Source organism: Mirounga leonina, unplaced genomic scaffold (assembly GCF_011800145.1).
Source record: "Mirounga leonina isolate KUSES-001 unplaced genomic scaffold, KU_Mleo_1.0 Mir_91, whole genome shotgun sequence".
Taxonomy (NCBI): Eukaryota; Metazoa; Chordata; class Mammalia; order Carnivora; family Phocidae; genus Mirounga; species Mirounga leonina.
In genome coordinates this window covers 12,880,594-12,906,378 of record NW_023270839.1, presented here as the reverse complement: position 1 = coordinate 12,906,378, position 25,785 = coordinate 12,880,594, and the positions used below count along the sequence as shown (strand labels likewise).

General features: G+C 37.5%; 1 protein-coding gene across 6 annotated transcripts in view; it reads left to right on the top strand.

The window, feature by feature from the left end:
- DPH6 (diphthamine biosynthesis 6) overlaps positions 1–25,785 on the top strand; it is a 234,831-nt gene that overhangs the window by 151,115 nt on the left and 57,931 nt on the right. For all 6 annotated transcript variants that reach the window (XR_004677317.1, XM_034994227.1, XM_034994228.1 and 3 more), the window contains exon 7: positions 17,297–17,391. Coding sequence is in view for 5 of the 6 variants with exons in the window: in XM_034994227.1 (XP_034850118.1) it covers positions 17,297–17,391 (95 nt within the window). In the remaining variant the exon portion in view is untranslated. The remainder of the gene's footprint in view (positions 1–17,296; positions 17,392–25,785) is intronic.

The window sequence follows — 25,785 nt, the reverse complement described above, 5'->3', positions numbered from 1 at the left end:
TCAAGGCAAACCAGAGTGGAGTGGACCTGGTTAACCATCCACGTATTCAGTCGGACTCCTGACTTAGGGGTAAAGGCAAACCAGAAATAGTCCAGCCCTTGCAAATACTTATATCCAGCTTTGAATCATAACAACTCTAGATTGACTTAATCTGGTGTTCCTCGTATTGCCTATTTCTCTCTTTAAGAAGATAACAAGAGTCAAAGCCTCAGATTATCTCTAAGATATTTCACATACAATTTCCAGCAGACAATGAGAAATGACCAAGCATATCAGGGGATCTGATGAGATAACTGAAAGCAAGAGAAAAACACACACTAGAAACAGTGTCAGAGGATCCATATGATCAAATTATCAGATTTAGACTTTAAAGTGACTGTGACTTTGGGCGAGAAGATGAACTATTTTAGGGGCAATTTGGACGCTTTATAAGAGAATCAAATAGAATTCTAGGACTTAAAGTGCAAAACCTGAAATTAAGAACACAATACATGGGTTTACCAGTAGATTTGATAACAGTTGTATAGACAATTAAAGACCCAGAAGATAGGGTGATATAAAGCATCCAGGCTGAAGCCCAAAGAAAATGGGATGGAAAGTAAACAGAACTCTAAGAGATGTAAGGGAGAAAAGTTTGTCATACCTGTAACTGGAGTTGCAGGAGTAAAGGAGTGAGAAGAAAGAACAGAAGCAATGTTTGAAGAGATTTTACTGTAGGATTTAGCTGTAGTTATTTTTGATGATTTTGACAAGTAGCTTCTCAGAATGGTAAAAATTGTTCAAAAGAGAAAGATTGAATATTAATGGCTAATTGCACATTTTGAACATGAATTGTTTTTCCTGATAGGTATAGGAAATTATGCAAAACAATCTAGAATGTCTTTTTCTCTGGCTTCTGCATAGTCTAATCTGTGTGTACATGAGCTTTCTATCAAGTGAGTTCCTAATAAATTTTTACACCAATTTGTTACCAATTTGTTTTTCACTACCTGTACAACAGTTATCTGACACAACCCAGATTTTAACCCAGGTTTTTTGCTTTCTCTTTTTCCTTTCATTTTTACATATGCTCATAAAGGAGACTCAATCAGTTGCCTGATGTACTCAGAGCACAGTGATTCTAATATAAAAGCAAATGTGTCATTTGTCAAACTCTCATCTTCTTTAAGCATTTAAAGGGTATGGCTGTTTTTTATTTTTTAAAAACTTATTTTCTAGGACTCTGTCTTCTCCATCATTGCCTAAGACATATCAGATTTTAAGGAGTGTATATATGTCCTTATCTTTATGAATAATGTCATTAACCTCATTAAGTGAGATAAAAAATCAACCACATATTCATTTTTCATCTTGTTGACATAACTCTCCTGAATAGTCAAGAAATTCAAAAAGAGAGAAAAAAAAACCTTTGAACTTGTAGGGGTGGGAGAAAAAGGGGTTAAGTAGAGGAACCCATTTTGTTCACCTGCCTCAGATATCCTGAACCACCTGTTAGGTACCCATTGCGTAATGTGGGTGGACATGACTTGTAAAATGTAATGTTATTTCAGCTAATACATTAATCCTTTAATATATTATTGTATCCAAGAGTTAATATTTTTTTAAAAGATTTTATTTATTTATAGGACAGAGAGAGACATAGCGAGAGAGGGAACACAAGTGGGGGGAGTGGGAGAGGAAGAAGTAGGCTTCCCGTGGAGCAGGGAGCCTGATGCGGGGCTTGGTCCCAGGACCCTGGGATCATGACCTGAGCTGAAGGCAGACGCTTAACGACTGAGCCACCCAGGCACCACAAAGAGTTAATATTTTTTAGTTAAGGGAATTTTTGTATATTACAATGATTGCCCTTGAAGAAATTAATATTATTTGTGAGAATGACAGGTTGGTGGCAGAGGTGACGGAGAAAAGATGATACCTTTGGGCAAGGGTTCTTTTCATAGTTCATTCAGATCACATGGGGTAAGAGGCAGCATAGGACAGCAATCAGCAAGTTAACTCTGTATTCAGGAGGCTAGGTATGAATCCTGATGCTACTGCTTACCTCAAATGTTGATCTAGTTAGTTTCTCACGTATATAATAGAAGTAATAGGTGCTTAGCTTAGTATCTGGCACATTCTCAGTACTCGATAAATGTTAGTGATGTTTAATATTATGAGTAAAATTTGCTATTACTTAAGAATAATTCTGAAACTTTACTGCCTTACAAAAAAAACTGGGTGGACACTATAACTGGAGATTGTTAACTGACATATATCAACATGTAGATAACAATTCTAACAGAAAAATGGCAAAATCTATGGAGAACCACTATACAGAAAAGAATATCTCAAAACCAAATATAGATATGAGGAGATGCTCAAATGGATTTAATAATCAGAGAAGTACAAATTAAAGAAACAGTGAGATGTTACCTTGTACCAATTTGGCAAAAATGAGAAAACTGGATAATGCCAATTGTTGACAGGTGAAGATTTACAGAACCTTAGGAATGTAGATTGGTCTACCATTCTGAAGGGCAGTATTGCAGTCCTAGATTAAATATCCCCATCCTATCATTCCATAAAGGGACATTAGTGAATATAATCTTTGCAGGGTTATTTTTGATGGTGTTGGGGTTGTTGGAGGCAATATGAATGTCCATTCCTGGAAGAACAGATAGTTAAAATGTGGTGAGTGCACATTATGAGATACAAGTCTGCAGTTAGAAAAGTATATTCAGTGTGCATATAGCAGCAAAGTGTTGAATGCATAAAAGTAACATTGAAATGAATTAAAAGTATAGGCACACAAAATAATACATTTGCAAAGATGCAGACAAAAGATACACATTAAATATTTTTAAATGTTTGTGATAAGGGAAAAAAAGGGGGATAAAGTATACAAATAAATCATAATTACAAAAAACAACATAAAATACCTACATACATATTGCTGAAATTTTGAGATATAATCAAGTATAGAGAAGTATAAAAAACATAGATTTCTGTCCTGTGATGCACATGGCTAACATGTTGGTGTACTCTGTAATGGTTTATTTCCTAAGAGTTTGTTTTTCACACAAGTTCACATAGTTAAATAGTTGTACATGTCTTAGTTACATAATTAGGTTTGATTATACATATAGTTTGTGTCCTTTGTTCTCTAGCATTATGTCATATTTATTTTCCCACATAATTGAATATACTTAGAAAATATATTAATTAATGGCTGTGTGGATTCCATCATATTTGTATCCTCTGTATGAATGTATTATGACAAATTCAATGAGTTACCTCTTGTTGGAAATATTTGTTATTTCTAAGTTATTATAAACAATGTTACTTATTTTAAAATTGTTATAAACAATGTTATGATTATGATTATTCCTAATGAATCTTCCTATACATTTCTGATTATCACTTGCTTCAGATAAATTCCCAGGAATATAATTTCTGGGTCAAAAAATACAACTTTAAGGATTGTACATTACTCTAAATTAACTATGGATGCATATTTTTCTCATTTAGTGCTCTGAATATATCATGCCAGTCCTTTCTGGCCTGCCAGGTCTCTGTGGATAGGTCTGTGGCCAATCTAATGTTTCTACCATTGTAGGTTACATATCTCTTCTCCCAAGCTGCTTTCAGGATTTTCTCTTTGTCTCTGAGACTCGTAAGTTTTACTATTAGATGTCGGGGTGTTGACCTATTTTTATTGATTTTGAGGGGGGTTCTGTGTGCCTTCTGGATTTTGATGCCTCTTTCCTTCCCCAAATTAGGGAAGTTCTCTGCTATAATTTGCTCCAGTATACCTTCTGCCCCTCTTTCTCTTTCTTCTTCTTCTGCGATCCCAATTATTCTAATATTGTTTCATCTTACGATATCACTTCTCTCTCGAATTCTGCCTTCTTGATCCAGTAGTTGTTTATCTCTCTTTTTCTCAGCTTCTTTATTTTCTATCATTTGGTCTTCTATATCACTAATTCTCTCTTCTGCCTCATTTATCCTAGCACTTAGAGCCTCCATTATTGATTGCACCTCATTAATAGCCTTTTTGATTTCAACTTGGTTAGATTTTAGTTCCTTTATTTCTCCAGAAAGGGTTTCTCTAATATCCTCCATGCTTTTTTCAAGCCCAGCTAGTATCTTTAAATCATCATTCTGAATTCTAAATGAGAAAAATATGCAGTCAAGAATACTATATCCAGTTAGGCTGTCATTGAAAATAGAAGGAGAGATAAAAAGCTTCCAGGACAAACAAACACTAAAGGAATTTGCAAACACAAAACCAGCCCTACAAGAAATGTTGAAAGGGGTCCTCTAAGCAAAGAGAGAGCCTAAAAGTAACATAGACCAGAAAGGAACAGACAATATACAGTAACAGTCACCTTACAGACAATACAATGGCACTAAATTCCTATCTTTCAATAGTTACCCTGAATGTAAATGGGCTAAATGCCCCAATCAAAAGACACAGGCTATCAGATTGGATAAAAAAAACAAGACCCATCGATATGCTGTCTGCAAGAGACTCATTTTAGACCCAAAGACACCCCCAGATTGAAAGTGAGGGGGTGGAAAACCATTTACCATGCTAATGGACACCAAAAGAAAGCTGGGGTGGCAATCCTTATCGCAGACAAATTAGATTTTAAACCAAAGACTATAATAAGAGATGAGGAAGAACACTATATCCTACTTAAAGGGTCTACCCAACAAGAAGATCTAACAACTGTAAATATCCATGCCCCTAACATGGGAGCAGCCAATTATATAAGCTAATTAATAGCAAAAGCAAAGAAACATATCGACAACAATACAATAATAGTGGGGGACTTTAACACCCCCCTCACTGAAATGGGCAGATCATTTAAGCAAAAGATCAACAAGGAAATAAAGGCTTTAAATGACACACTGGATCAAATGGACTTCACAGATATATTCAGAAGTTTCCATCCCAAAGCAACAGAATACACATTCTTCTCTAGTGCCCATGGAACATTCTCCAGAATAGATCACATCCTAGGTCACAAATCAGGTCTCAACCAGTACCAAAAGATTGGGATCATTCCCTGCATATTTTCAGACCACAATGCTTTGAAACTAGAACTCAATCACAAGAGGAAAGTTGGAAAGAACTCAAATACATGGAGGCTAAAGAGCATCCTACTAAAGAATGAATGGGTCAACCAGGAAATTAAAGAAGAATTTAAAAAATTCATGGAAACCAATGAAAATGAAAACACAACTGTTCAAAATCTTAGGGATGCAGCAAAGGCAGTCCTGAGAGGAAAGTATATAGCAATACAAGCTTTTCTCAAGAAACAAGAAAGGTCTAAAATACACAACCTAACCCTACACCTAAAGGAGCTGGAGAAAGAACAGCAAATAAAGCCTAAATCCAGCAGGAGAAGAGAAATAATAAAGGTCAGAGCAGAAATCAATGAAATAGAAACCAAAAGAACAGTAGAACAGATCAAAGAAACTAGGAGCTGGTTCTTTGAAAGAATTAACAAGATTGATAAATCCCTCGCCAGACTTATCAAAAAGAAAAGAGAAAGGACCCAAATAAATAATATCATGAATGAAAGAGGAAAGATCACAACCAACACCAAAGAAATACAATTATAAGAACATATTATGAGCAACTATATGCCAGCAAATTAGATAATCTGGAAGAAAGGGATGCATTGCTAGAGATGTATCAACTACCAAAACTGAACCAGGAAGAAATAGAAAACCTGAACAGACCTATAACCACTAAGGAAATTGAAGCAGTCATCAAAAATCTCCCAACAAAAAAAGCCCAGGGCCAGATGGCTTCCCAGGGGGATTCTACCAAACATTTCAAGAATTAATACCTATTCTTCTGAAACTGTTGAAAAAAATAGAAATGGAAGGAAAACTTCCAAACTCGTTTTATGAGGCCACCATTACCTTGATCCCAAAACCAGACAAAGACTCCAACAAAAAGAATTACAGACTAATATCCCTGATGAACATGGATGCAAAAATTCTCACCAAAATACTAGCCAGTAGGATCCAACAGTACATTAAAAGGATTATTCACCACGACCAAGTGGGATTTATCCCAGGGCTGCAAATTTGGTTCAATATCTGCAAATCAATCAGTGTGATACAATACATTAATAAAAGAAAGGACAAGAACCATATGATCCTCTCAATAGATGCAGAAAAAGCATTTGACAAAGTACAGCATCCTTTCTTGATCACTCTTCAGAGTATAGGGATAGAGGGCACATACCTCAATATCATAAAAGCCATCTATGAAGGGCGCCTGGGTGGCTCAGTTGGTTAAGCGACTGCCTTCAGCTCAGGTCATGATCCTGGAGTCACAGGATCGAGTCCCGCATCGGGCTCCCTGCTCGGCAAGGAGTCTGCTTCTCCCTCTGACCCTCCTCCCTCTCATGCTCTCTCTCTCATTCTCTCTCTCTCAAATAAATAAAATCTTTAAAAAAAAAAAAAAAGCCATCTATGAAAAGCCCACAGCGAATATCATTCTCAATGGGGAAAACTGAGAGCTTTCCCCCTAAGGTCAAGAACACGGCAGGGATGTCCACTATCACCACTGCTATTCAACCTAGTATTAGAAGTCCGAGCCACAGCAATCATACAATAAAAAGAGATAAAAGGTATCCAAATAAGCAAGGAAGAAGTCAAACTCTCACTGTTTGCAGATGATATGATACTTTATGTGGAAAACCCAAAAACCTCCACCCCAAAACTGCTAGAACTCATACAGGAATTCAGTAAAGTGGCAGGATATAAAATCAGTGCATAGAAATCAGTGGCATTCCTATACACCAACAACAAGACAGAAGAAAGAGAAATTAAGGAGTCGATCCCTTTTACAATTGCACCCAAAACCATAAGATACCTAGGAATAAATCTAACCAAAGAGGCAAAGAATCTGTGCTCAGAAAACTATAAAATACTCATGAAATAAATTGAGGAAGACACAAAGAACTGGAAAAACGTTCCATGCTTATGGATTAGAAGAACAAATATTGTGAAGATGTCAATGCTACCTAGAGCAATCTACACATTTAATGCAATCCCTATCAAAATACCATCAACTTTTTCCAAAGAAATGGAACAAATAATCCTAAAATTTGTATGGAACCAGAAAAGACCCCAACAGAGGAATGTTGAAAAAGAAAAGCAAAGCTGGTGGCATCACAATTCCAGACTTCAAGCTCTATTACAAAGCTGTCATCATCAAGACAGTATGGTACTGGCACAAAAACAGACACGTAAATCAATGGAACAGAATAGAGAGCCCAGAAATGGACCCTCAACTCTGTGGTCAACAAAGCTTGCTTCAACAAAGCAAGAAAGAATGTCCAGTAGAAAAAAGACAGTCTCTTCAACAAATAGTGTTGGGAAAATTGGCCAGCCACATGCAGAAGAGCGAAACTGGACCATTTCCTTACACCACACACAAAAATAGACTCAAAATGGTTGAAAGACCTCAAAGTGAGACAGGAGTCCATCAAAATCCTAAAGGAGAACACAGGCAGCAACCTCTTCAACCTCAGCCGCAGCAACTTCTTCCTAGAAATATTGCCAGAGGCAAGGGAAGCAAGGGCAAAAATGAACTATTGGGACTTCATCAAGATAAAAGACTTTTGCACAGCAAAAGAAACAGTCAACAAAAACAGAAGACAACTGACAGAATGGGAGAAGATATTTGCAAATGACATATCAGATAAAGGGCTAGTATCCAAAATCTATAAAGAACTTCTTAAACTCAACACCCAAAGAACAAATGATCCAATCAAGAAATGGGCAGAAGACATGAACAGACATTTTTCCAAAGAAGACATCCAAATGGCCAACAGACACATGAAAAAGTGCTCAACATCGCTCGGCATCAGGGAAATCCAAATCAAAACCTCAATGAGATACCACCTCACACCAGTCAGAATGGCTAAAATTAACAAGTCAGGAAACGACAGATGTTGGCGGGGATACGGAGAAAGGGGAACCTTCCTACAGTGTTGGTGGGAATGCAAGTTGATGCAGCCACTCTGAAAAACAGTATGGAGGTTCCTCAAAAAGTTGAATATAGAGCTACCCTATGGCCCAGCAATTGAACTACTAGGTATTTACCCCAAAGATACAAATGTAGGGATCCGAAGGGGTATGTGCACCCCGATGTTTATAGCAGCAATGTCCACAATAGCCAAACTATGGAAAGAGCCCAGATGTCCATCGACAGATGAATGGATAAAGAAGATGTGGTGTATATATATATATACAATGGAGTATTATGCAGCCATCAAAAGGAATGAAATCTTGCCATTTGCAATGACGTGGATGGAACTGGAGGGTATTATGCTGAGCGAAATAAATCAAAGACGTGTATCATATGACCTCACTGATATGAGGAATTCTTAAACTCAGGAAACAAACTGAGTATTGTTGGAGTGGTGGGGAATGGGAGGGATGGGGTGGCTGGGTGGTAGTCATTGGGTTCGATATGTGCTATGGTGAGCGCTGTGAATTGTGTAAGACTGTTGAATCACAGACCTGTACCTCTGAAACAAATAATACATTATATGTTTCAAAAAGAAGAAGATAGTAGGAAGGGTAAAATGAAGGGGGGGAAATCGGAGGGGGAGACAAACCATGAGAGACTATGGACTCTGAGAAACAAACTAAGGGTTCTATAGGGGAGGGGTGTGGGGGGATGGGTTAGCCTGGTGATGGATATTAAAGAGGGCACATACTGAATGGAGCACTGGGTGTTATACGCAAACGATGAATCATGGAACAGTACATCAAAAACTAATGATGTAATGTATGCTGACTAACATAACATAATTAATAAATAAACTATGGAATAATTGTAATTATTGCTTCTTAAACTTCTGCAGTTTCCTAAAATTATCATTTGATAAGTGAACAAATGGATTCTAAAATTATTTTATCCTTTGTTGGTTTTTCCCCCAGGCTTATTTTCTCATTGTTCAAAAAAGTAGATGAATTTTAATATAAGAGTTGCATAAAATTTTAAAGGTTTAGAACTGTTCCTTAAATGTTCATTAGGAGTATTCTTATTTTTGTGATATTTTACATTGTTTGTTATAATTCGTACTCTCAGATGGGTCTTCAACAAATATGTGCTTTGCCTACTTTTATAGTAAAGCTGTGTATTTAGCAAATGCTTACTAAATGCCATACTCTGTGCTAAGTGCTTTTTATGCATTATTTTATTTGATCAACTAACCTATGAGGTTGTGACCATTGATATTTACATTTTACAGATGAGGGATCATTCAGAGGATGAGTTACTTTTTCCACAGTCATACAACCGGGAAGTAGTAGATGTTGAATATGTGCTTAAATCTATCTGATTTCAGAACCTATGCTCTTTTGTATTCTTAAAAGACATTTTGAGGATTAAATAATTATATCATTTTTCTTAACTTTAAGGCATAAAATAAATGGTCTTTAATTAATAGTAATACTGTTGGTTTTAGCAGCAGCAGAATAGCATAAAGGTGATGGTGGAAGCCACGGAGTGCATGGGCTATATCCAAGGGAATAAATTGATTAAGAAGAATATATTACAGAGATTCATGAGGGATATATATATAATTTAGGAGCAGCAGGAAGGCATCAGAGTAGCTTAACAGTAGCTTAGAAACATATATAGTATATATATCATAGTATCATGCCACATAAAATTTGAAAAGGATAAGGTCATTGTACTCTCCCAGCAAACTGCTATTCATACTGAGGTACCAATAAACACAACCACCATCCATCCAGTTTCCCAATGCAGAAAGCTGGGAATTTTCCTTAATTCTTTTTTAACTTTCCTCACTCCTCCATTCAATTAATCACTTATTCAGCTTCCCAACAATATCTCAAAATATCTGCCCTCTCCTCTCTGTCCTCACTGCTATTTCCCCAGTTCAGGAAATCTTCACCTCCTGCCTAGATTACTCCAGCAAATTCTCAGTTCTTTGTGCTTCTTGACTTACTCCCCTCCAGTCCATTCTCCACTGTGCAACCAGACTGTTTCTAAGAGATAAATGTGATCAGTTCAGCTTTCTGCTTAAAACCTATCATCGGTTCTCACGGACCTTAGGATAATGACTTAACATGACTTATGAAGTCCCATGAGATATGTTCTCTTTCTAGTCAGCCTCATCTCACCATTATTCATCTAGTTATGATCCAGCTATGCCATACTTACTTCAGTTTCTAGTACCCATCATGTGCTCTGGGACTTAACATACACTCTTCCCTCTGGAACAGTCTTAACTTCTCTCCTGTCTTCTCTCTCTGCCTCAGCCTCTCCCTCTCTCTTAGACTTTTCTGGTTATCTCATTCTTCAGGTATCAGCTTAAGTTTTACTTGGAGAAGCCTTTGGGTTCCGTCTGGTTAGGTACTGTACTTTACAATCCCACAGCATCTCATGTATCCACCAAAGCAATCACTACCCATTATTATAATTTCTTGTTTAACTTTCTGCTGTACCTCCAGACAATAGGCTGTTCTCCCCCAGCTTCTCTCCCTGGGTGTATGCATGGGTATCTGGACCATAGGGAGGGCACCCAATTGGTCACTAAGTACTGAGTGCTACACACTGCTATAAAGAAACTAGGAGAGAGTCTTAGGGATTTAGAAAATAGTTTCATGAGAAACTATTCATGAGAAAATAGTTTCATGAGAAAAAGTCACATGTGAGGCTGGGGATAATAATGCTCCCATCATTATCCCCAGCACCTAAAACAATGCCAAACCTATAGCAGATACTCAATAAATACTTCTTGAGTATGTGCTATGAATGATTATATGCAGCATGAAACTATTTTGTATGTTAAGCATATCATTTATAAAATGAAATTTTAGCAGTTATTATAAACCTCATGGTTTTCTATAGATGGTGAGAGGGATGAAGTGTGATTTGATTGACTTTTTTTCATCCTAATTTTAAGATGACTAACATAAATGAGGCAGGTTTAAAAGAAGAAAAATCTTGATTTAATACGAAATTCTCACAATTGGGTTTATTATAATCTTTTAAAGGGATAAAAATTAAACGGAAACCAGGTGCCCTTAACTTTTTCAGTTCAATAATCAGCATTCAGATGAAATTAATATGAGTATGAATATTCATCTATATAAATAAGTATGCCAGAAAAAATAGAATCATATAAGTAATTTCCTTTTTATTTACTAGGAATTCACTTTTTAAATGTTCAGACTCCAAGGCATTCTTATAATCCATGAAATGACCCAAGTCAGCCACATCTGTTCAAAATGCTTTTTAAAATGCTTATCTTAACAACAGTTAGATGGCAAACCAATGTTCACTTTCCCCAAAAGCTTTATCTAAAAGAAAACAGCACAATTTAGATATATGTGAAGCAATGAACATGCTTTTATGCAATGAAAATTATATTGTGTAATAAGTAAAAAAAATTATCTTGTTTTATTAATAATCCAACTGGTTAAAAAACAGCAACATATTTCTTTCAACTGTTTAAGATCTTTTAGAACTTTTATTTTATCTATTGTATTAGCTTTATATCTTTGTATTCATACAAAGGTTGGGACCAAATGGTGGATGTCAGACAAAATAGTATGTGTATTAATCTTACCCATTGGTCAGCTGGCCCAAATCTTTTTCTATATAACATTTCCCAAATGGCTAAGAATGGGGGTGGTGGGGTAGAATGTGACATCACTGATTCAGTGGCTAATGAGATAAGGAAAGCATTGACTGTCACGTGTGAATTTTATTTACTCTTTCAGATTTCCAACAGTAGAGGATAAAAATGCAGTTTCTAAGGGTAGAGAAAAATAAGTCAGTAACTTTCTCTGCCCTTTTACTTGGTAATTCTGATTAAGAGTGGCTTTATTTCTGGTTCAGATTAGACCTATCTGTTATGTCTATCAGGCCCTTTTCTGGGAGTATGCATGGGTATCTGGACCATAAGGAGGGCACCCAGTTGGTCACGAAGTACTGAGTGCTACACACTGCTATAAAGGAACTAGGAGAAAGTCTTAGGGATTTAGAAAATAGTTTCATGAGGAAAAAGTCACACATGAAAAATTTCAAGTTCAGGAGGTACATAGTGATGCAGTACAGAAATATATCACAAGGCAGCATAGGATAGTCATCACACAGACTGTAACAAGGGCAATTCCTTTTAAGCTGAAGAGAAGGAAACTAAATACTGGGTTTTATCACTTTATATTTCATTTTATAAGATTTAGTATCAAAAGATCCTTTTGAATTTTTATTTTATTTTATCTATTGTATTGGCTTTATATCTTTATATCCATGCAAAGATTGGGGCCAAATGGCTGAAGTGTTTGACTGTCAATCTACAGAGTTTGATTTTTATTGAATAGGTAATAGTCACCAAAAAGTTTTAAGCAGATGAGTGCCATGGTCATTTATTGTTAAGGAAAGTTAGTATGGTGATAATATGTATGATAGATTGGGAGGTGTGAAAACTAAGCAGGAAAATAAGAGATGACTGTAATAGTTCAAGTGTGAAGTGATCATGAAGGATGTTAGAATAGAAGACATTTGTTCACTTTATCCATGTTATTCACTGCCATGCCCCTAGTATATAGAATAGGATCTGGCACTTAGTAAGTACTGAGTAAAGATTTGCTGATTCAATAAATGAATTAATGAAAAATTTTAAAATGTAGGCTCTGTGGCAGAAGGAATGACAGAAGGAAAGGAAGGAGTTAAGTTCTTCAGTATTTCAAGCTTTCAGTGTGATTAAACCATTACAGAAATAGAAAATTGAGCAGGGAGAAGTGGTTATGAGGAAAAAAATCAAGAACTTTGTTTTATTCATGTTAAATTTAAAACAACAAGACTCCTGAGTAAAACACTCGATAAGAATTTTGAGTGGGGACTAACATATGAGAGGGAGATGAGTGGCTAGGGTTTTTGCTTTGAGAACCATTTGCATAGAAGTAATAGATACAGTAGTGGTCATGATCCTCAAGGGAATATATAGATAAAGGAGCAGAAGGCCCAAGGGAAGGACAAATTAATCTAATAAAGAAAAAAATACCATGTATTAAATGTTTCCTGTGCATTAGGGACTGAGTTAAAAGCTTTGCATGTATCATTTATCTGTTTTAACAGTCACAACATGCCCTTAATAAGGGTAGGTATCACCTAGGAAAACGGAAATTCAGAGAGGTTAAGTAATTGATCCCAGGTCCTATGCCTAATAAGTGTTGGAGCCAGGATATGAACCTAGATCTGTCTACCCCTGGTTTCCATCTTTGCTGAAACTACTCTCTGTTCATGAATTTCATCTATCTTTTTCACGAAATCCTTTAACATATTTACAATAGTTACATTATAGTCTTTGCCTACTGAGTCCGGTATTTGATTAATGTTGGGTCTGTTTCTGTTTTTCTGTTTGTTTTTCTATTGATTATAGGTCACAGTTTTCACTTTTTGACATCTCTTATTTTTTTTTTTTTTTTACATATTTTATGGTAGATACTGAATAAAAAAGAACAGTAGAGACTAAAGTAAATAATGTTTACCCCCCAAAAGCCACATCCCTTCCTCTGTCTGACAGCTAGTCTGGGGTGTTTATTCTGTTTAATCTACAGTTGAGCTGGTTCTGATCTGAGTTGCATTTTGTTTCAGTTTACTACTTGTTTCAAATGATTTAAGAGTAATAATCAGGTCTCTTCATTTATCAGGGCTTATGGTCTATGCTTCAGTGAGTCTAGATATCTCTGTCTCTCCTTTTCTTCCCCTCCCCTTTTCACCCCTCTCATCCTCTTTCCTCTCCCCTATCTTTCCTCCCTCCCTCTCCTCCCCTGCTTTACTGTCCTGCCACCAGTGTTTTGTGCCTTTTTCACAGGCTTATTGCTCTGAGCCTCTCCTTACCTTCTTCCTGACCTTCCAAGCCTTGGAAAAAAATCTTAGTTTTCCTGCCCTGTCTCCAGCCTTTGGCACAGTGAAAGCTCAATAGAAAAGACTCAAGGAGCAGATGTTTCCAAAGGAATCTCTCTCCTCTTCTGTCCTGGCCCTGGCCTTCTGCATGTAGCCACTGTGTGCACTTGGCTAAGGCCTTTGGGAAAGAATTGGAAAGCTATGGGAAAGAATTGGCAGGCTATACAGACTCCCCGGGTCTCCTCTGGACTCTAACAAGCCATCACAGAAGTCCACAGATGGTCATGTGTTTGGCTGCTTTCTACACACACTGATAAAAGTCCCTCATCTGTGGAAGAATACTGTTTGCCCATTAGGAAGGTGGCTATTGATCTTTACTCACCTAGGAAAGGCTCACCCTGATCTGGAATTTAGTTCATCCAGATTTCTTTACATTCTCAGCTCTCTGTATGTAAAACAAAAAAGCATGATTTTGTAACCTGTCTAGCATACTTTTGCTGTTACGGTGAGAATAACTGTCTACTTCGACTTTTTACATACTAACTGAAACTGTTAAATATATTTTAATCATTAATGAATATTGGGCCTTAGTGAAGAAATAGGCAATATGAAAATATTTATTTTTTACTTTTCAATAAAGATTACTATTTTATGTACTTAAATTATGGAAAGAATCATGATGATTCAGGAGAAACCAAACTTTAGAAAAACTGTTACCTATTTAGCATTTTCAATGACAGTAAGACTGATAGAGAAACTTATCAAAGGGAATTGCAAAACCGTATTTGGAATGATCAAGTGTTAGCATGCGATAATGGCAATATTGAGTTGAAACCACAGACCGGAGACATGTTAGGAATAAAGTTGCAACTTTCTGTTCCAGTATTGGAACACAGACTTAACAGGCTTTAGAAAACTAAATTGAATATGTTGTACCACAAACATGTTTCCGGAATGTGCATGTCTGGATTCTCCACTTCCCTAAACTGACCCTTTCTATGATGGGCATACATCATGCTTTTGTGCTACAAGGATGTCGATTTCTAAGAGAATGCTGTGTTTTAGCACAAGATTCATTACAGAAAGTGGTTGACTAGCATGGACTTCACTTCTTCAGAAGCTTTTCTCAGAATATCAAAGGGTCTTGAAGCTGGCTGAAAGTAAGCCAATAAAGATGGATTTTTCTCTGAGGACTTATGTCATTAGAGCTTGATGCTAGTAGAGTTTGGAGTGGCTGCAAAAGACATCATACTCAGACGACTTCTTGGTTCATCTGCTATAGAAACCACTGAGCTCTTTATTCAGATTTCTTGGCCTAGAATCTGTGTTCATGCTGATGAATCAGTAATAGAAAGGGAGAAGAGATTGTGTGTGTTATTTATAGACGCTACATCACTGTTTCATTATCTTGCGTTGTTGAAATATAGGGTGTAGTATATTTGATAACCTTCAAAAGACCAGGGATGTTGTCTCGTTTACTTCGGATCTTCCTCATCTCACACGACCTGCCTAATAATCATCGTTCAATAAATACTGGTTGAAGAAGTGATATGAATTAATATTATGGAAATATTTTTTGTGAACTGAAAATATCACTGGATACATACAAATTTTAGATTTCCCAGTACTGGCAGTCTTTTTATAATGATAATATGTTGGTTTAACATAGCAGCTTAAATTATTTTTACTAGAGACTAATAGAACTACTTCAGTAGGATAACAGCCATGCCAACTTTAATTTAAAAATCCAGTTATTCTTTGGTGGTAGATTATAGAAATTATGGAAACCTTAAGTAAAAAATTTTCCAATGAAAGGAAGCTAATAATTGATAAGGAATACTCCCTCATAAAAAGACTGACCATAAAGGTGAGATCAGAAGGTTCATTTGGTGGAAGGTTGCTGGAATGGGAAGACCAGTGAAAAGGATATCATCAAAAAAGAGGACAAACCCTAGTTAGCAGAATGAGGAAACATCCCTGAAACCCATATCCTGTTATTATTTCTACATTTTCATTGCAGAGCAGATATTAATTTAATTTGATTTAATATGGTAAAGTAATCTGTTCCTGTTATCTGCTCCCATAAGGACCAGCTGCCATAATTCTGTCTTGCCACTTCTGTACTTCATGACTCAAGATGGTGAAAATTTCTGCTTTGCTCTTGGGAACTCATATAGAAAATGCCACCCAGCTTTCTTTCCCTCACTTTTCTTACTGTTTGGCTTTACAGTGTCATTCACATTACTGCTGATCCTTGAAAAGAGCAGTAGAATTCTCACAGATCCATGCTTTAAGTCCCTAAGGGCACATAGTCAAGAGTTTAAATGTAATGGATTCAGAATTATAGCACAACCACAAAAATAACCAGAGAAATAAATGCATAACAATATAAACCTGAAGACTTAGGCCATAGTGCCAGCACAGTGAACATCCATGGAGTCACTCTTCCTTTGGGCAATGAGGACTTTGGACTAGGAGAGGCTATAAGTAGAGAAAGCTAAGAAATTCAGAGTGAAGGAGATGGAACATAGTAATAAAGCCTCAACACAAGAACAGGAAGCTTCTCTGACACCATCAGTGAGAGTGTTCCCTGGCACTGATTCCAGCCATATACCAGCTGAATGGGAAATTATTTTACTCTCAGTCTCAGGATTATTTAAATAATATAGCTTATATTTAATGCAAATTGCAGGCTGTTTGTTGTTTCTTTGCTTGCTTGTTTTTTTAATTTCAGGTTTAATTAGACATGATAAGCTATCCCAACCTTTCTTGGAGTTAGACGTTCCTAAGGCTTGTCTACAGCTTTGGAACTTCATCAGTTCTCAGTACTTTTGGAACTTCACCACTAATAACCTCAAGCATAATAACCATGTTTGTTGACTCCCTTTTGTTCACAGGCCAAAGGAGAGGCCTTAGATTGCTTTCTCTGAGTCTCCAAGAAATGCTCTAAACACAACCTATTTTTCTCCCCATTCACATATAGGTCAAAGGGCAGGGGGGAAGCCCAGTTCAGCCACATGCAGTCTCATTTACTACCTCATGACTAAGTACCTTTTCTCCTTAGCCTTCTTTGAATCTAAAGCTAGTGTCATTCCTAAAATTTATGGTAATCTCTAAGTTTTCTTGTTACACATAAAATGTTGGCCCTTTACATCTTTATATAAGGATTTTGGGATTAATAAAACTCCTGTGCTTTAATGATAACATTTTTCAAATGGCTTTAACACGTTTTAGGTAGAAATATAAAGTTATTTTCCTGTAGCTTGTGATCTATTTTGGAATTAAAGTTTCTTGCATGGATTTTTTTTAGGAAAAAACAATATTAGTTAAGTGAGCATTTTTGCTGTCTAATTTTAAGTTTCCTGTTTTGTTGTTGTTGTTGTTCTCTTCCAGCTTTCTAAGAAGTATGGAGTCCATGTTTGTGGAGAAGGTGGAGAGTATGAAACATTCACTTTGGATTGCCCTCTATTTAAGAAGAAAATAATTGTGTAAGATATCATTTCAGCATTTTCTTCCCTTTCCTTAAATTTAAGTGATGGAAACAACTTAACATTAAGCTTGAGGCAACTTTTGTTGGGAGAAATAGAACGTGTCCTCTAAGTTCACAAACACTCAATTTGTTTAATACCAGTGAAGTCGTCTGAATACCTAAATCAATACCTGACAAGATGAGGCCTTCATAGAAGGCTATAAACTTTTTAGACATTGCACTTTCGTTTACTTGCTGATTATGCCCTGCTGTAAAACTGGTACCTACACACCGACACTTTTATCCTTTCATGAAGTGTGAATTGCCTGTATTATTTATCTTTCATTACAGCTACATTTGATAAACTGCCACATCAGTAGCCTGTGGGTTCCATTAACTCCATCCTCTTTTTCCTTTTTCTTGGCTTTTACAACTTGGAATAGTAATGCTAAACATTTCTCTTTTATTATTTGGGTTTATTTTTACATATAAACTTTGTTTTTGAGTGAATTCGGTTTATGGTAAGCACTGTGATTTCTTTGCCCTAGATTGTTAAAATTAGTGTAATGAAAAACAAGAACTTTCTTTTTTTTCAGTTCGTTAACATTGTTATCTGTACTCTAATTTGTGTTGCTCTTCTCCTATGCTAAGAGAGCACTTTATCTGCTTTTCCTAAGCTCTTATTGTTGGAAAAGATTGGCAGAATTATGCTTGACTTCAGGAACCACATCTGTTGAAAGATTGGCATCCTGTATCGAGTGGACAGCTTCAACATGTTCACCACTAAGGGGTGATTTCTTTCTACATCTTAATAACGAGCAGAGGAGTGATCTAAGAAAGTTAAAACAGGATGCCTGGGTGGCTCAGTCAATTAAGTGTCTGCCTTCAGCTTAGGTCATGATCCCAGGATCCTGGGATTGAGTCCCACATCGAGTTCCTTGCTCGGCAAAGAGCCTGCTTCTCCCTCTGCCCTTCCCCTTGCTTGTGCCCTTTCACTCTCTCACTCTCTCTCTGACAAATAAATAAATAAAATATTTTTTTAAATAAAAGAAAATTAAGACAACTCTAAGGTGAATTTTCTAAAAAATACATTTATCTAGTGAAACATAGCCAAGACATTTTTCATTATCATATATGTATATTCATCCACTCTTACTTCTTTCATGTTCTTCTAACTTCTTTTCCATTAATAATCATCGAAAGAATAATTTATTTGGCAAATATTTATCAAGTACCTATTACTGTCTAAAACATTCTACTGGGCACCATTGATGCTTTCAGAGTTTGAGTGGAAGACACATCTGTGTACAATTAAGATACAAGATGGTAAGGGATAAAAGTTGTAAGTTCATATGTAGGAGATATTTCTTCTGGCTACTCTGATCACAAAATAATTCATGAGTGAAGTGTACATTAGGTCTTACTTCTATAAGAAAATACTGTTTTGTTATTTAAAAGGAGTATTTGCATGCGAGAGTGAAATTACAGTATAATGGGGAACTTAGTATATTTACTTACTAATATGGGACTAACTAAATTAGTAAAAAAAAAAAAAGATAAAAGAAAAATGCCGAAGAATACTTTTCCCATTTACTTAACAACTTGAGGTCCTAGAAGTCTTTATGAACAACCTAGAATTATAAAGATGTACTGCTTTATACTACATAACCAGAAGGTCTGTTTATTATAGTGCTTTAGACCTGAAAACTGAAACTTTTTTTTAAATTTTATTTTATATTATGTTAGTCACCATACAGTACATCATTAGTTTTTGATGTAGTGATCCACAATTCATTGTTTTCGTATAACACCTAGTGCTCCATGCAGTACATGCCATCCTTAATAGCCGTCACCAGGCTAACCCATCCCCCCACCTCCCCCTCTCCTCTAAAACCCTCAGTTTGTTTCTCAGAGTCCATAGTCTCTCATGGTACATCTCTCCCTCCAATTTCCCCCCCTTCAGTTTTCCCTTCCTTCTCCTAATGTCCTCCATGCTATTCCTTATGTTCCACAAATAAGTGAAACCATATGATAATTGACTTTCTCTGCTTGACTTATTTCACTTAGCATAATCTCCTCCAGTCCCATCCATGTTGATGTAAAAGTTGGGTATTCATCCTTTCTGATGGCTGAGTAATATTCCATTATATATATGGACCACATCTTCTTTATCCATTCATCTGTTGAAGGGCAGCTTAGCTCTCTCCACAGTTTGGCTGTTGCGGACATTGCTGCTATGAACGTTGGGGTGCATATGGCCCTTCTTTTCACTACATCTGTGTCTTTGGGGTAAATACCCAGAAGTGCAATTGCAGGGTCATAGGGTAGCTCTATTTTTAATTTTCTGAGGCACCTCCACACTGTTTTCCAAAGTGGCTATACCAAATTGCATTCCCACCAATGGTGTAAGAGGGGTCCCCTTTCTCCACAACCTCACCAACATTTGTTGTTTCTTGCCTTGTCAATATTTACCATTCTAACTACTGTAAGGTGGTGTCTCAGTGTGGTTTTGATTTGAATTTCCCTGATGGCTAATGATGATGAACATTTTCTCTAATGTCTGTTAGCCATTTGTATGTCTTCTTTGGAGAAGTGTCTGTTCACGTTTTCTGCCCATTTTTTGACTTGACTATTTGTTTTTTGGGTGTTGAGTTTGAGAAGTTCTTTATAGATCTTGGATACCAGCCCTTTATCTGTACTGTCATTTGCAAAGATCTTCTCCGATTCTGTGGGTTGCCTCTTTGTTTTGTTGACTGTTTCCTTTGCTATGCAGAAGCTTTTTATCTTGATGAAGTCCCAAAAGTTCATTCTTGCTTTTGTTTCACTAGCTTTTGGAGATGTATCTTGAAAGAAGTTGCTGTGGTCGATGTCAAAGAGGTTACTGCCTATGTTCAGGATTCCTGTCTCATATTGAGGTCTTTCATCCATTTTGAGTTTGTCTTTGTGTATGGTGTTAGAGAATGGTCAAGTTTCATTCTTCTGCATGTGTTGTCCAATTTTCCCAACACCATTTAAAAAGAGACTGTCTTTTTTCCATTGCATATTTTTTCCTGCTTTGTCGAAGATTATTTGACCATAGAGTTGAGGGTCTGTATCTGGGCTCTCTATTCTATTCCATTAGTCTATATGTCTCTTTTTGTGCCAGTACCATGCTGTCTTGGTGATCACTGCTTTGTAATATAGCTTGAAATCGGGCAGTGTGATGCCCCCAGCTTTGTTTTTCTTTTTCAACATGTCCTTGGTGATGCGGGGTCTTTTCTGATTCCCTACAAATTTTAGGATCGTTTGTTCCAGCACTTTGAAAAATGTCATTGGAATTTTGATCGGGATGGCATTGAAGGTATAGATTGCTCTGGGTAGCATAGACATTTTAACAATGTTCATTCTTCCAATCCATGAGCATGGAATGTTTTTCCATCCTTTTATGTCTTCTTCAATTTCTTTCACGAATGTTCCCATAGTTCCTAGAGTATAGATCCTTTACCTCTTTGGTTAGGTTTATTCTGAGGTAACTTACGGTTTTTGGTGCTATTGTAAATGGAATCGTTTCTCTAATTTCTCTTTCTACAGTTGCATTGTTAGCATATAAGAAAGCAACTGATTTCTGTGCATTGATTTTGTATCCTGCCACATTACTGAATTGCTGTATGAGTTCTAGTAACTTGGGGGTGGAGTCTTTTGGGTTTTCCACATAAAGTATCATGTCATCTGCAAAAAGAGGGAGTTTGACTTCTTCTTTGCCAGTTTGAATACTTTGTATTTCTTTTTGTTGTCTGATTGCTCTTGCTAGGACTTCTAGTACTATGTTGAACAATAGTGGTGAGAGTGGGCATCTTTGACATGTCCCTGATCTTAAGGGAAAGGCTCTCAGCTTTTCCCCATTGAGGATGATATTCACTGTGGGTTTTTCATAGATGGATTTTATGAACTTGAGGAAGAGTTTCTATCTCTATACTCTGAAGAGTTTTAATAAGGAGAGGATGCTGTATTTTGTCACATGCTTTTTCTGCATCAATTGAGAGGGCCATATGGATCTTCTCTCTCCTCTTATTAATGTGTTCTATCACACTGACTGATTTGTGTTTGTTGAACTACCCTTGCATCCCAGGGATAAATCCCACTCAGTCTTGGTGGATGATCCTTTTGATGTATTGTTGGATCCTATTAGCTATGATTTTGTTGAGGATTTTGGAATCCATATTCATCAGGGATATTGGTCTGAAATTCTCCTTTTTGATGGGGTCTTTGCCTGGTTTGGGGATTAAGGTAATGCTGGCCTCATAGAATGAGTCTGGAAGCTTTCCTTCTGTTTCTATTTTTTGAAACAGCTTCAGGAGAATAGGTCTTATTTCTTCTTTGAATGTTTGGTAGAATTCCCCAGGGAATCCATCAGGTCCTGGACTCTTGTTTTTTGGGAGGTTTTTGATCACTGCTTCAATCTCGTTACTGGTTATTGGCCTATTCAGGTTGTCAGTTTCCTCCTGTTTCAGTCTTGGGAATTTATAGGTTTCCAGGAAGGCATCCATTTCATCCAGGTTGCTCAGCTTATTGGCATATGATTGTTGATAATAATTTCTAATAATTGTTTGTATTTCCTTGGTGTTAGTCATGATCTCTCCTCTTTCATTCAACATTTTATTAATTTGGGTCCTTTCTCTTTTCTTTTGGATATGTCTGGCCAGTGGTTTTTTGATCTTATTAATTCTTTCAAAGAACCAGCTTCTAGTTTCATTGATCTGATCTACTGTGTTTCTGGTTTCTAATTCATTGATCTCTGCTCTAATCTTAATTATTTCTTTTCTAATGTGTGGCTTAGGCATCATTTGTTGCTTTTTCTCTAGTTCTTTAAGGTGTAGAATTAGTTGGTGAATTTAGGATTTTTTTATTTTTTTGAGTGAGTCTTGGATGGCTATGTATTTCCCCCTTAGGACCGCCTTTGCAGTATCCCATAGGTTTTTTACCGATGTGCTTTCATTCTCATTGGTTTCCATGAATTGTTTAAGTTATTCTTTGATTTCCTGGTTGATCCAAACATTTTTGAGCAGAGTAGTCTTTAGCTTCCAAGTGTTTGAATTTCTTCCAAATTTTTTCTTGTGGAGTTCCATTTTTAAAGCATTATGGTCTGAGAATATGTGGGGAATAATCTCAGTCTTTTGGTATCAGTTGAGACCTGATTTGTGACCCAGTATATGGTCTATTTTGGAGAAAGTTCCACGTGTGCTCGAGAAGAATGAGTATTCTGTTGTTTTAGGGTGGAGTCTTCTGTATATATCTATGAGGTCCATGTGGTCCAGTGTGTCATTCAAAGCTCTTGTTTCTTTGTGGGTTTTCTGCTTAAATGATCTGTCTGTTGGTGAGAGTGGAGTATTGAGGTCTCCTACAATTAACGTATTATCAATATGACTCTTTATTTTGGTTAACAGTTGGCTTATATAGGTGGCTGCTCCCATGTTGGGGGCGTATTTACAATTGTTAGATCTTCTTGTTGGATAGACCCTTTAAGAATGATATAGTGTCCTTCTGTGTCTCTAACTACAGTCTTTAGTTTAAAATCTAATTTGTCTGATATAAGAATTGTTACCCCCAGCTTTCTTTTGAGGTCTGTTGGCATGGAAGATGGATCTCCATCCCTTCACTTTCAGTCTGGATGTATCTTTACATTCCAAATGAGTCTCTTATAGACAGCATATGGATGGGTCCTGTCTTTTTATCCAATCTGCAACCCTGTGCTGTTTTATGGGAGCATTTAGGCCATTCATGTTGAGAGTGATTATTGAAAGATATGAATTAATTGTCATCACGTTGCCTGTGAAAACCTTGTTTTTATAGATTGTCCCTGTAAATATCTTTTCTATATCACTCTTGAGGTCTTTCTCCTTTTATAGAACGCCCCCTTAATATTTCTTGCAGGGCCGGCTTAGTGGTCACATATTCTTTCCGTTTCTGCCAGTCTTGGAAGCTCTGCATTTCTCCATCCATTCTAAGTGACAGCCTTGCTGGATAAAGTATTCTTGATTGCGTGTTCTTCTCGTTTAGTACCCTGAATATGTCTTGCCAGGCCTTTCTGGCTTGCCGGATCGGTCTGATGTTATTCTGATATTCCTCCCTCTGTATGTAAGGAATCTTTTCCCCCTAACTGCCCTTAAGATGGTTTCCTTGGGGGGCGCCTGGGTGGCTCAGTCGGTTAAGCGACTGCCTTCGGCTCAGGTCATGATGTCAGGGTCCTGGGATCGAGCCCCTCATCGGGCTCCCTGCTTGGCGGGAAGCCTGCTTCTCCCTTTCCCACTCCCCCTGCTTGTGTTCCCTCTCTCGCTTTCTCTCTCTCTGTCAAATAAATAAATAAAATCTTTTTTTTTAAAAAAAGATGGTTTCCTTGGTTCTAAGATTTGCAAGTTTTACTATTACATGCCAGGGTGTTGGCCTGTTTTCCTTGATCTTGGGAGGGGTCCTCTCTGCCTCTAGGACATGAATGTTTGTTTCATTCCCCAGATTAGAGAAGTTCTCAGCTATGATTTGCTCAAATATATCTTCTAGTCCTCTTTCTCTCTCCACCCCCTCAGGAATTCCAGTAATTCTGACACTGGAACGTTTCATGGTGTCACTTATTTCTCTGATTCTGTTTTCATGGATTCTGAGTTGTTTTTCCCTGGCCTCATCTTTTCCCTTTTTATCTGTTAATTGGTCTTCTAGGTCACTAATTTGTTCTTCTGCCTCACTTACCCTAGCTGTTAGAATATCTAGATTAGATTAGATCTCATTGATAGCATTTTTAAGTTCTGCCAGTTCAGCTTTCATTTCTGCCCTTAGAGACTCTATGTTGCCATTAATTGATTTTTCCATTCTAGCTATTGTCTTCACAATTGCTAGCCTGAATTCCATCTCCGACATCTTGGTTATATCTGAATCCATTTGTAAATCTGTGTCATAGTCATAACCTCTGAGTCTTTCCTATTTTGGGGGTTCCTCCTCCTAGTCATTCTATTAAGGGGTGGTTGAGGGAATGTATAGAGTCCAAATTATTGACCACAACTCAAGCAAGATGCACCTTTTTTCTAGGGACCTTAGGGTTGCTGGCCACTTGTTTTCCCAGCCTGTCTTCTGGGGGTGGGGCCTGTCACACTGTTACTCAGGCAACCCTGTTTGGGCAGAGTTGCCCTGCCCCCTGTGGCAGGGGATGGGCTCAGTGAAAACCGGTTTTGGGGGGCTTTTGTTCTCTGGCGGCTTTCCCTGGCGGCTTTCCACATCTCTTCAGAGAGTCAGAGCAGAAGAGACCATTTCCAACCCTCTGCCTCAGAGCAGAGAGATCACAGTCTGTTCTTCAGTGAGCTCTCCAGGCCACACTATCTCCGTTTCTGTCTGTGCTGCTGTAAACTGCAGTATCCCCAGTCCTCACCTCCAGGTCAGGGAATGGGGGCACGTCTCTGCCCTTTGTGCTTCCCAAACCACCAGCCTCCCCCAGTTCACAAGTGCAGCCCCGCGGCTCCGGTTTCCTTCCGGGGGGGCTGCCCTAAAGTCCTTTCCCCGCCACTTCCGGTCTGCGAGTCTGTGCCCGGTCACCAGCGCGGGATGCTGTCGCTCACCAGAGGTGTAGGATCCCCATGGCTCGGCTCCCTCCCCCTTCCGTTTATCCTCCAATATCTGCAGAATCACGGCTCCCCGCTTCCTACCTCAAAACCAACTGCCTGCAATACTCTGTTTGTGGAGATCCAGATCTATCTTCTTACATCTCAGGCTGATTTTGTGGGTGTTCAGAGTGGTCTGGTAGATATCCAGCTCAACTCTGGGGTCTGGTTGGAATATGGTCCCCTATTCATCCGCCATCTTTTCCCCCCCAAAAACTGAAATTTTTGTGGATATCATTTTTAGGCAAGGCAACCTGAGCCTGGCCGAGACAATGGCATGAGAGAGTTTAGTCACGCTATTATAGAGAGGGATGTCGGGGGAGGTATGTTAGTGCTGAAATGAGCTGTTCGGTTCAGTTGAACAGTCATTTATTGAGGTGAATTATGTGGGTGGAACTCTGCAAGCTACTGTTCTGCTCTGTAGAAGTTGTTCCTGTAACGGGAGAGACAGGCAAATCAATTACATAAGTGCTAACATACAGGTGTGTATCTTGAGAACACAGTGGAAGCACTGTCTTTTCATTCCTACTCATTTATCAGCTCATCACTCATCTAATTCTGATGCTTAAGCATATTCTCTGCTTTTTTCTTCATAGGCTATGCCTCACCTTATCTTCATAACTTTCTTACTTGATGCCTTTTCTCTAGCTTGCCTTCCCATTTTTCTCCTTTACTAAATCCTTCCTTTTTTTTCCTTTTCTTTTTAATTGAAATATAGTTGACATACAGCATTACATTACATTACTTTCAGGTATACAACATAGCAATTTGACAAGTCTGTAGGTTATGCT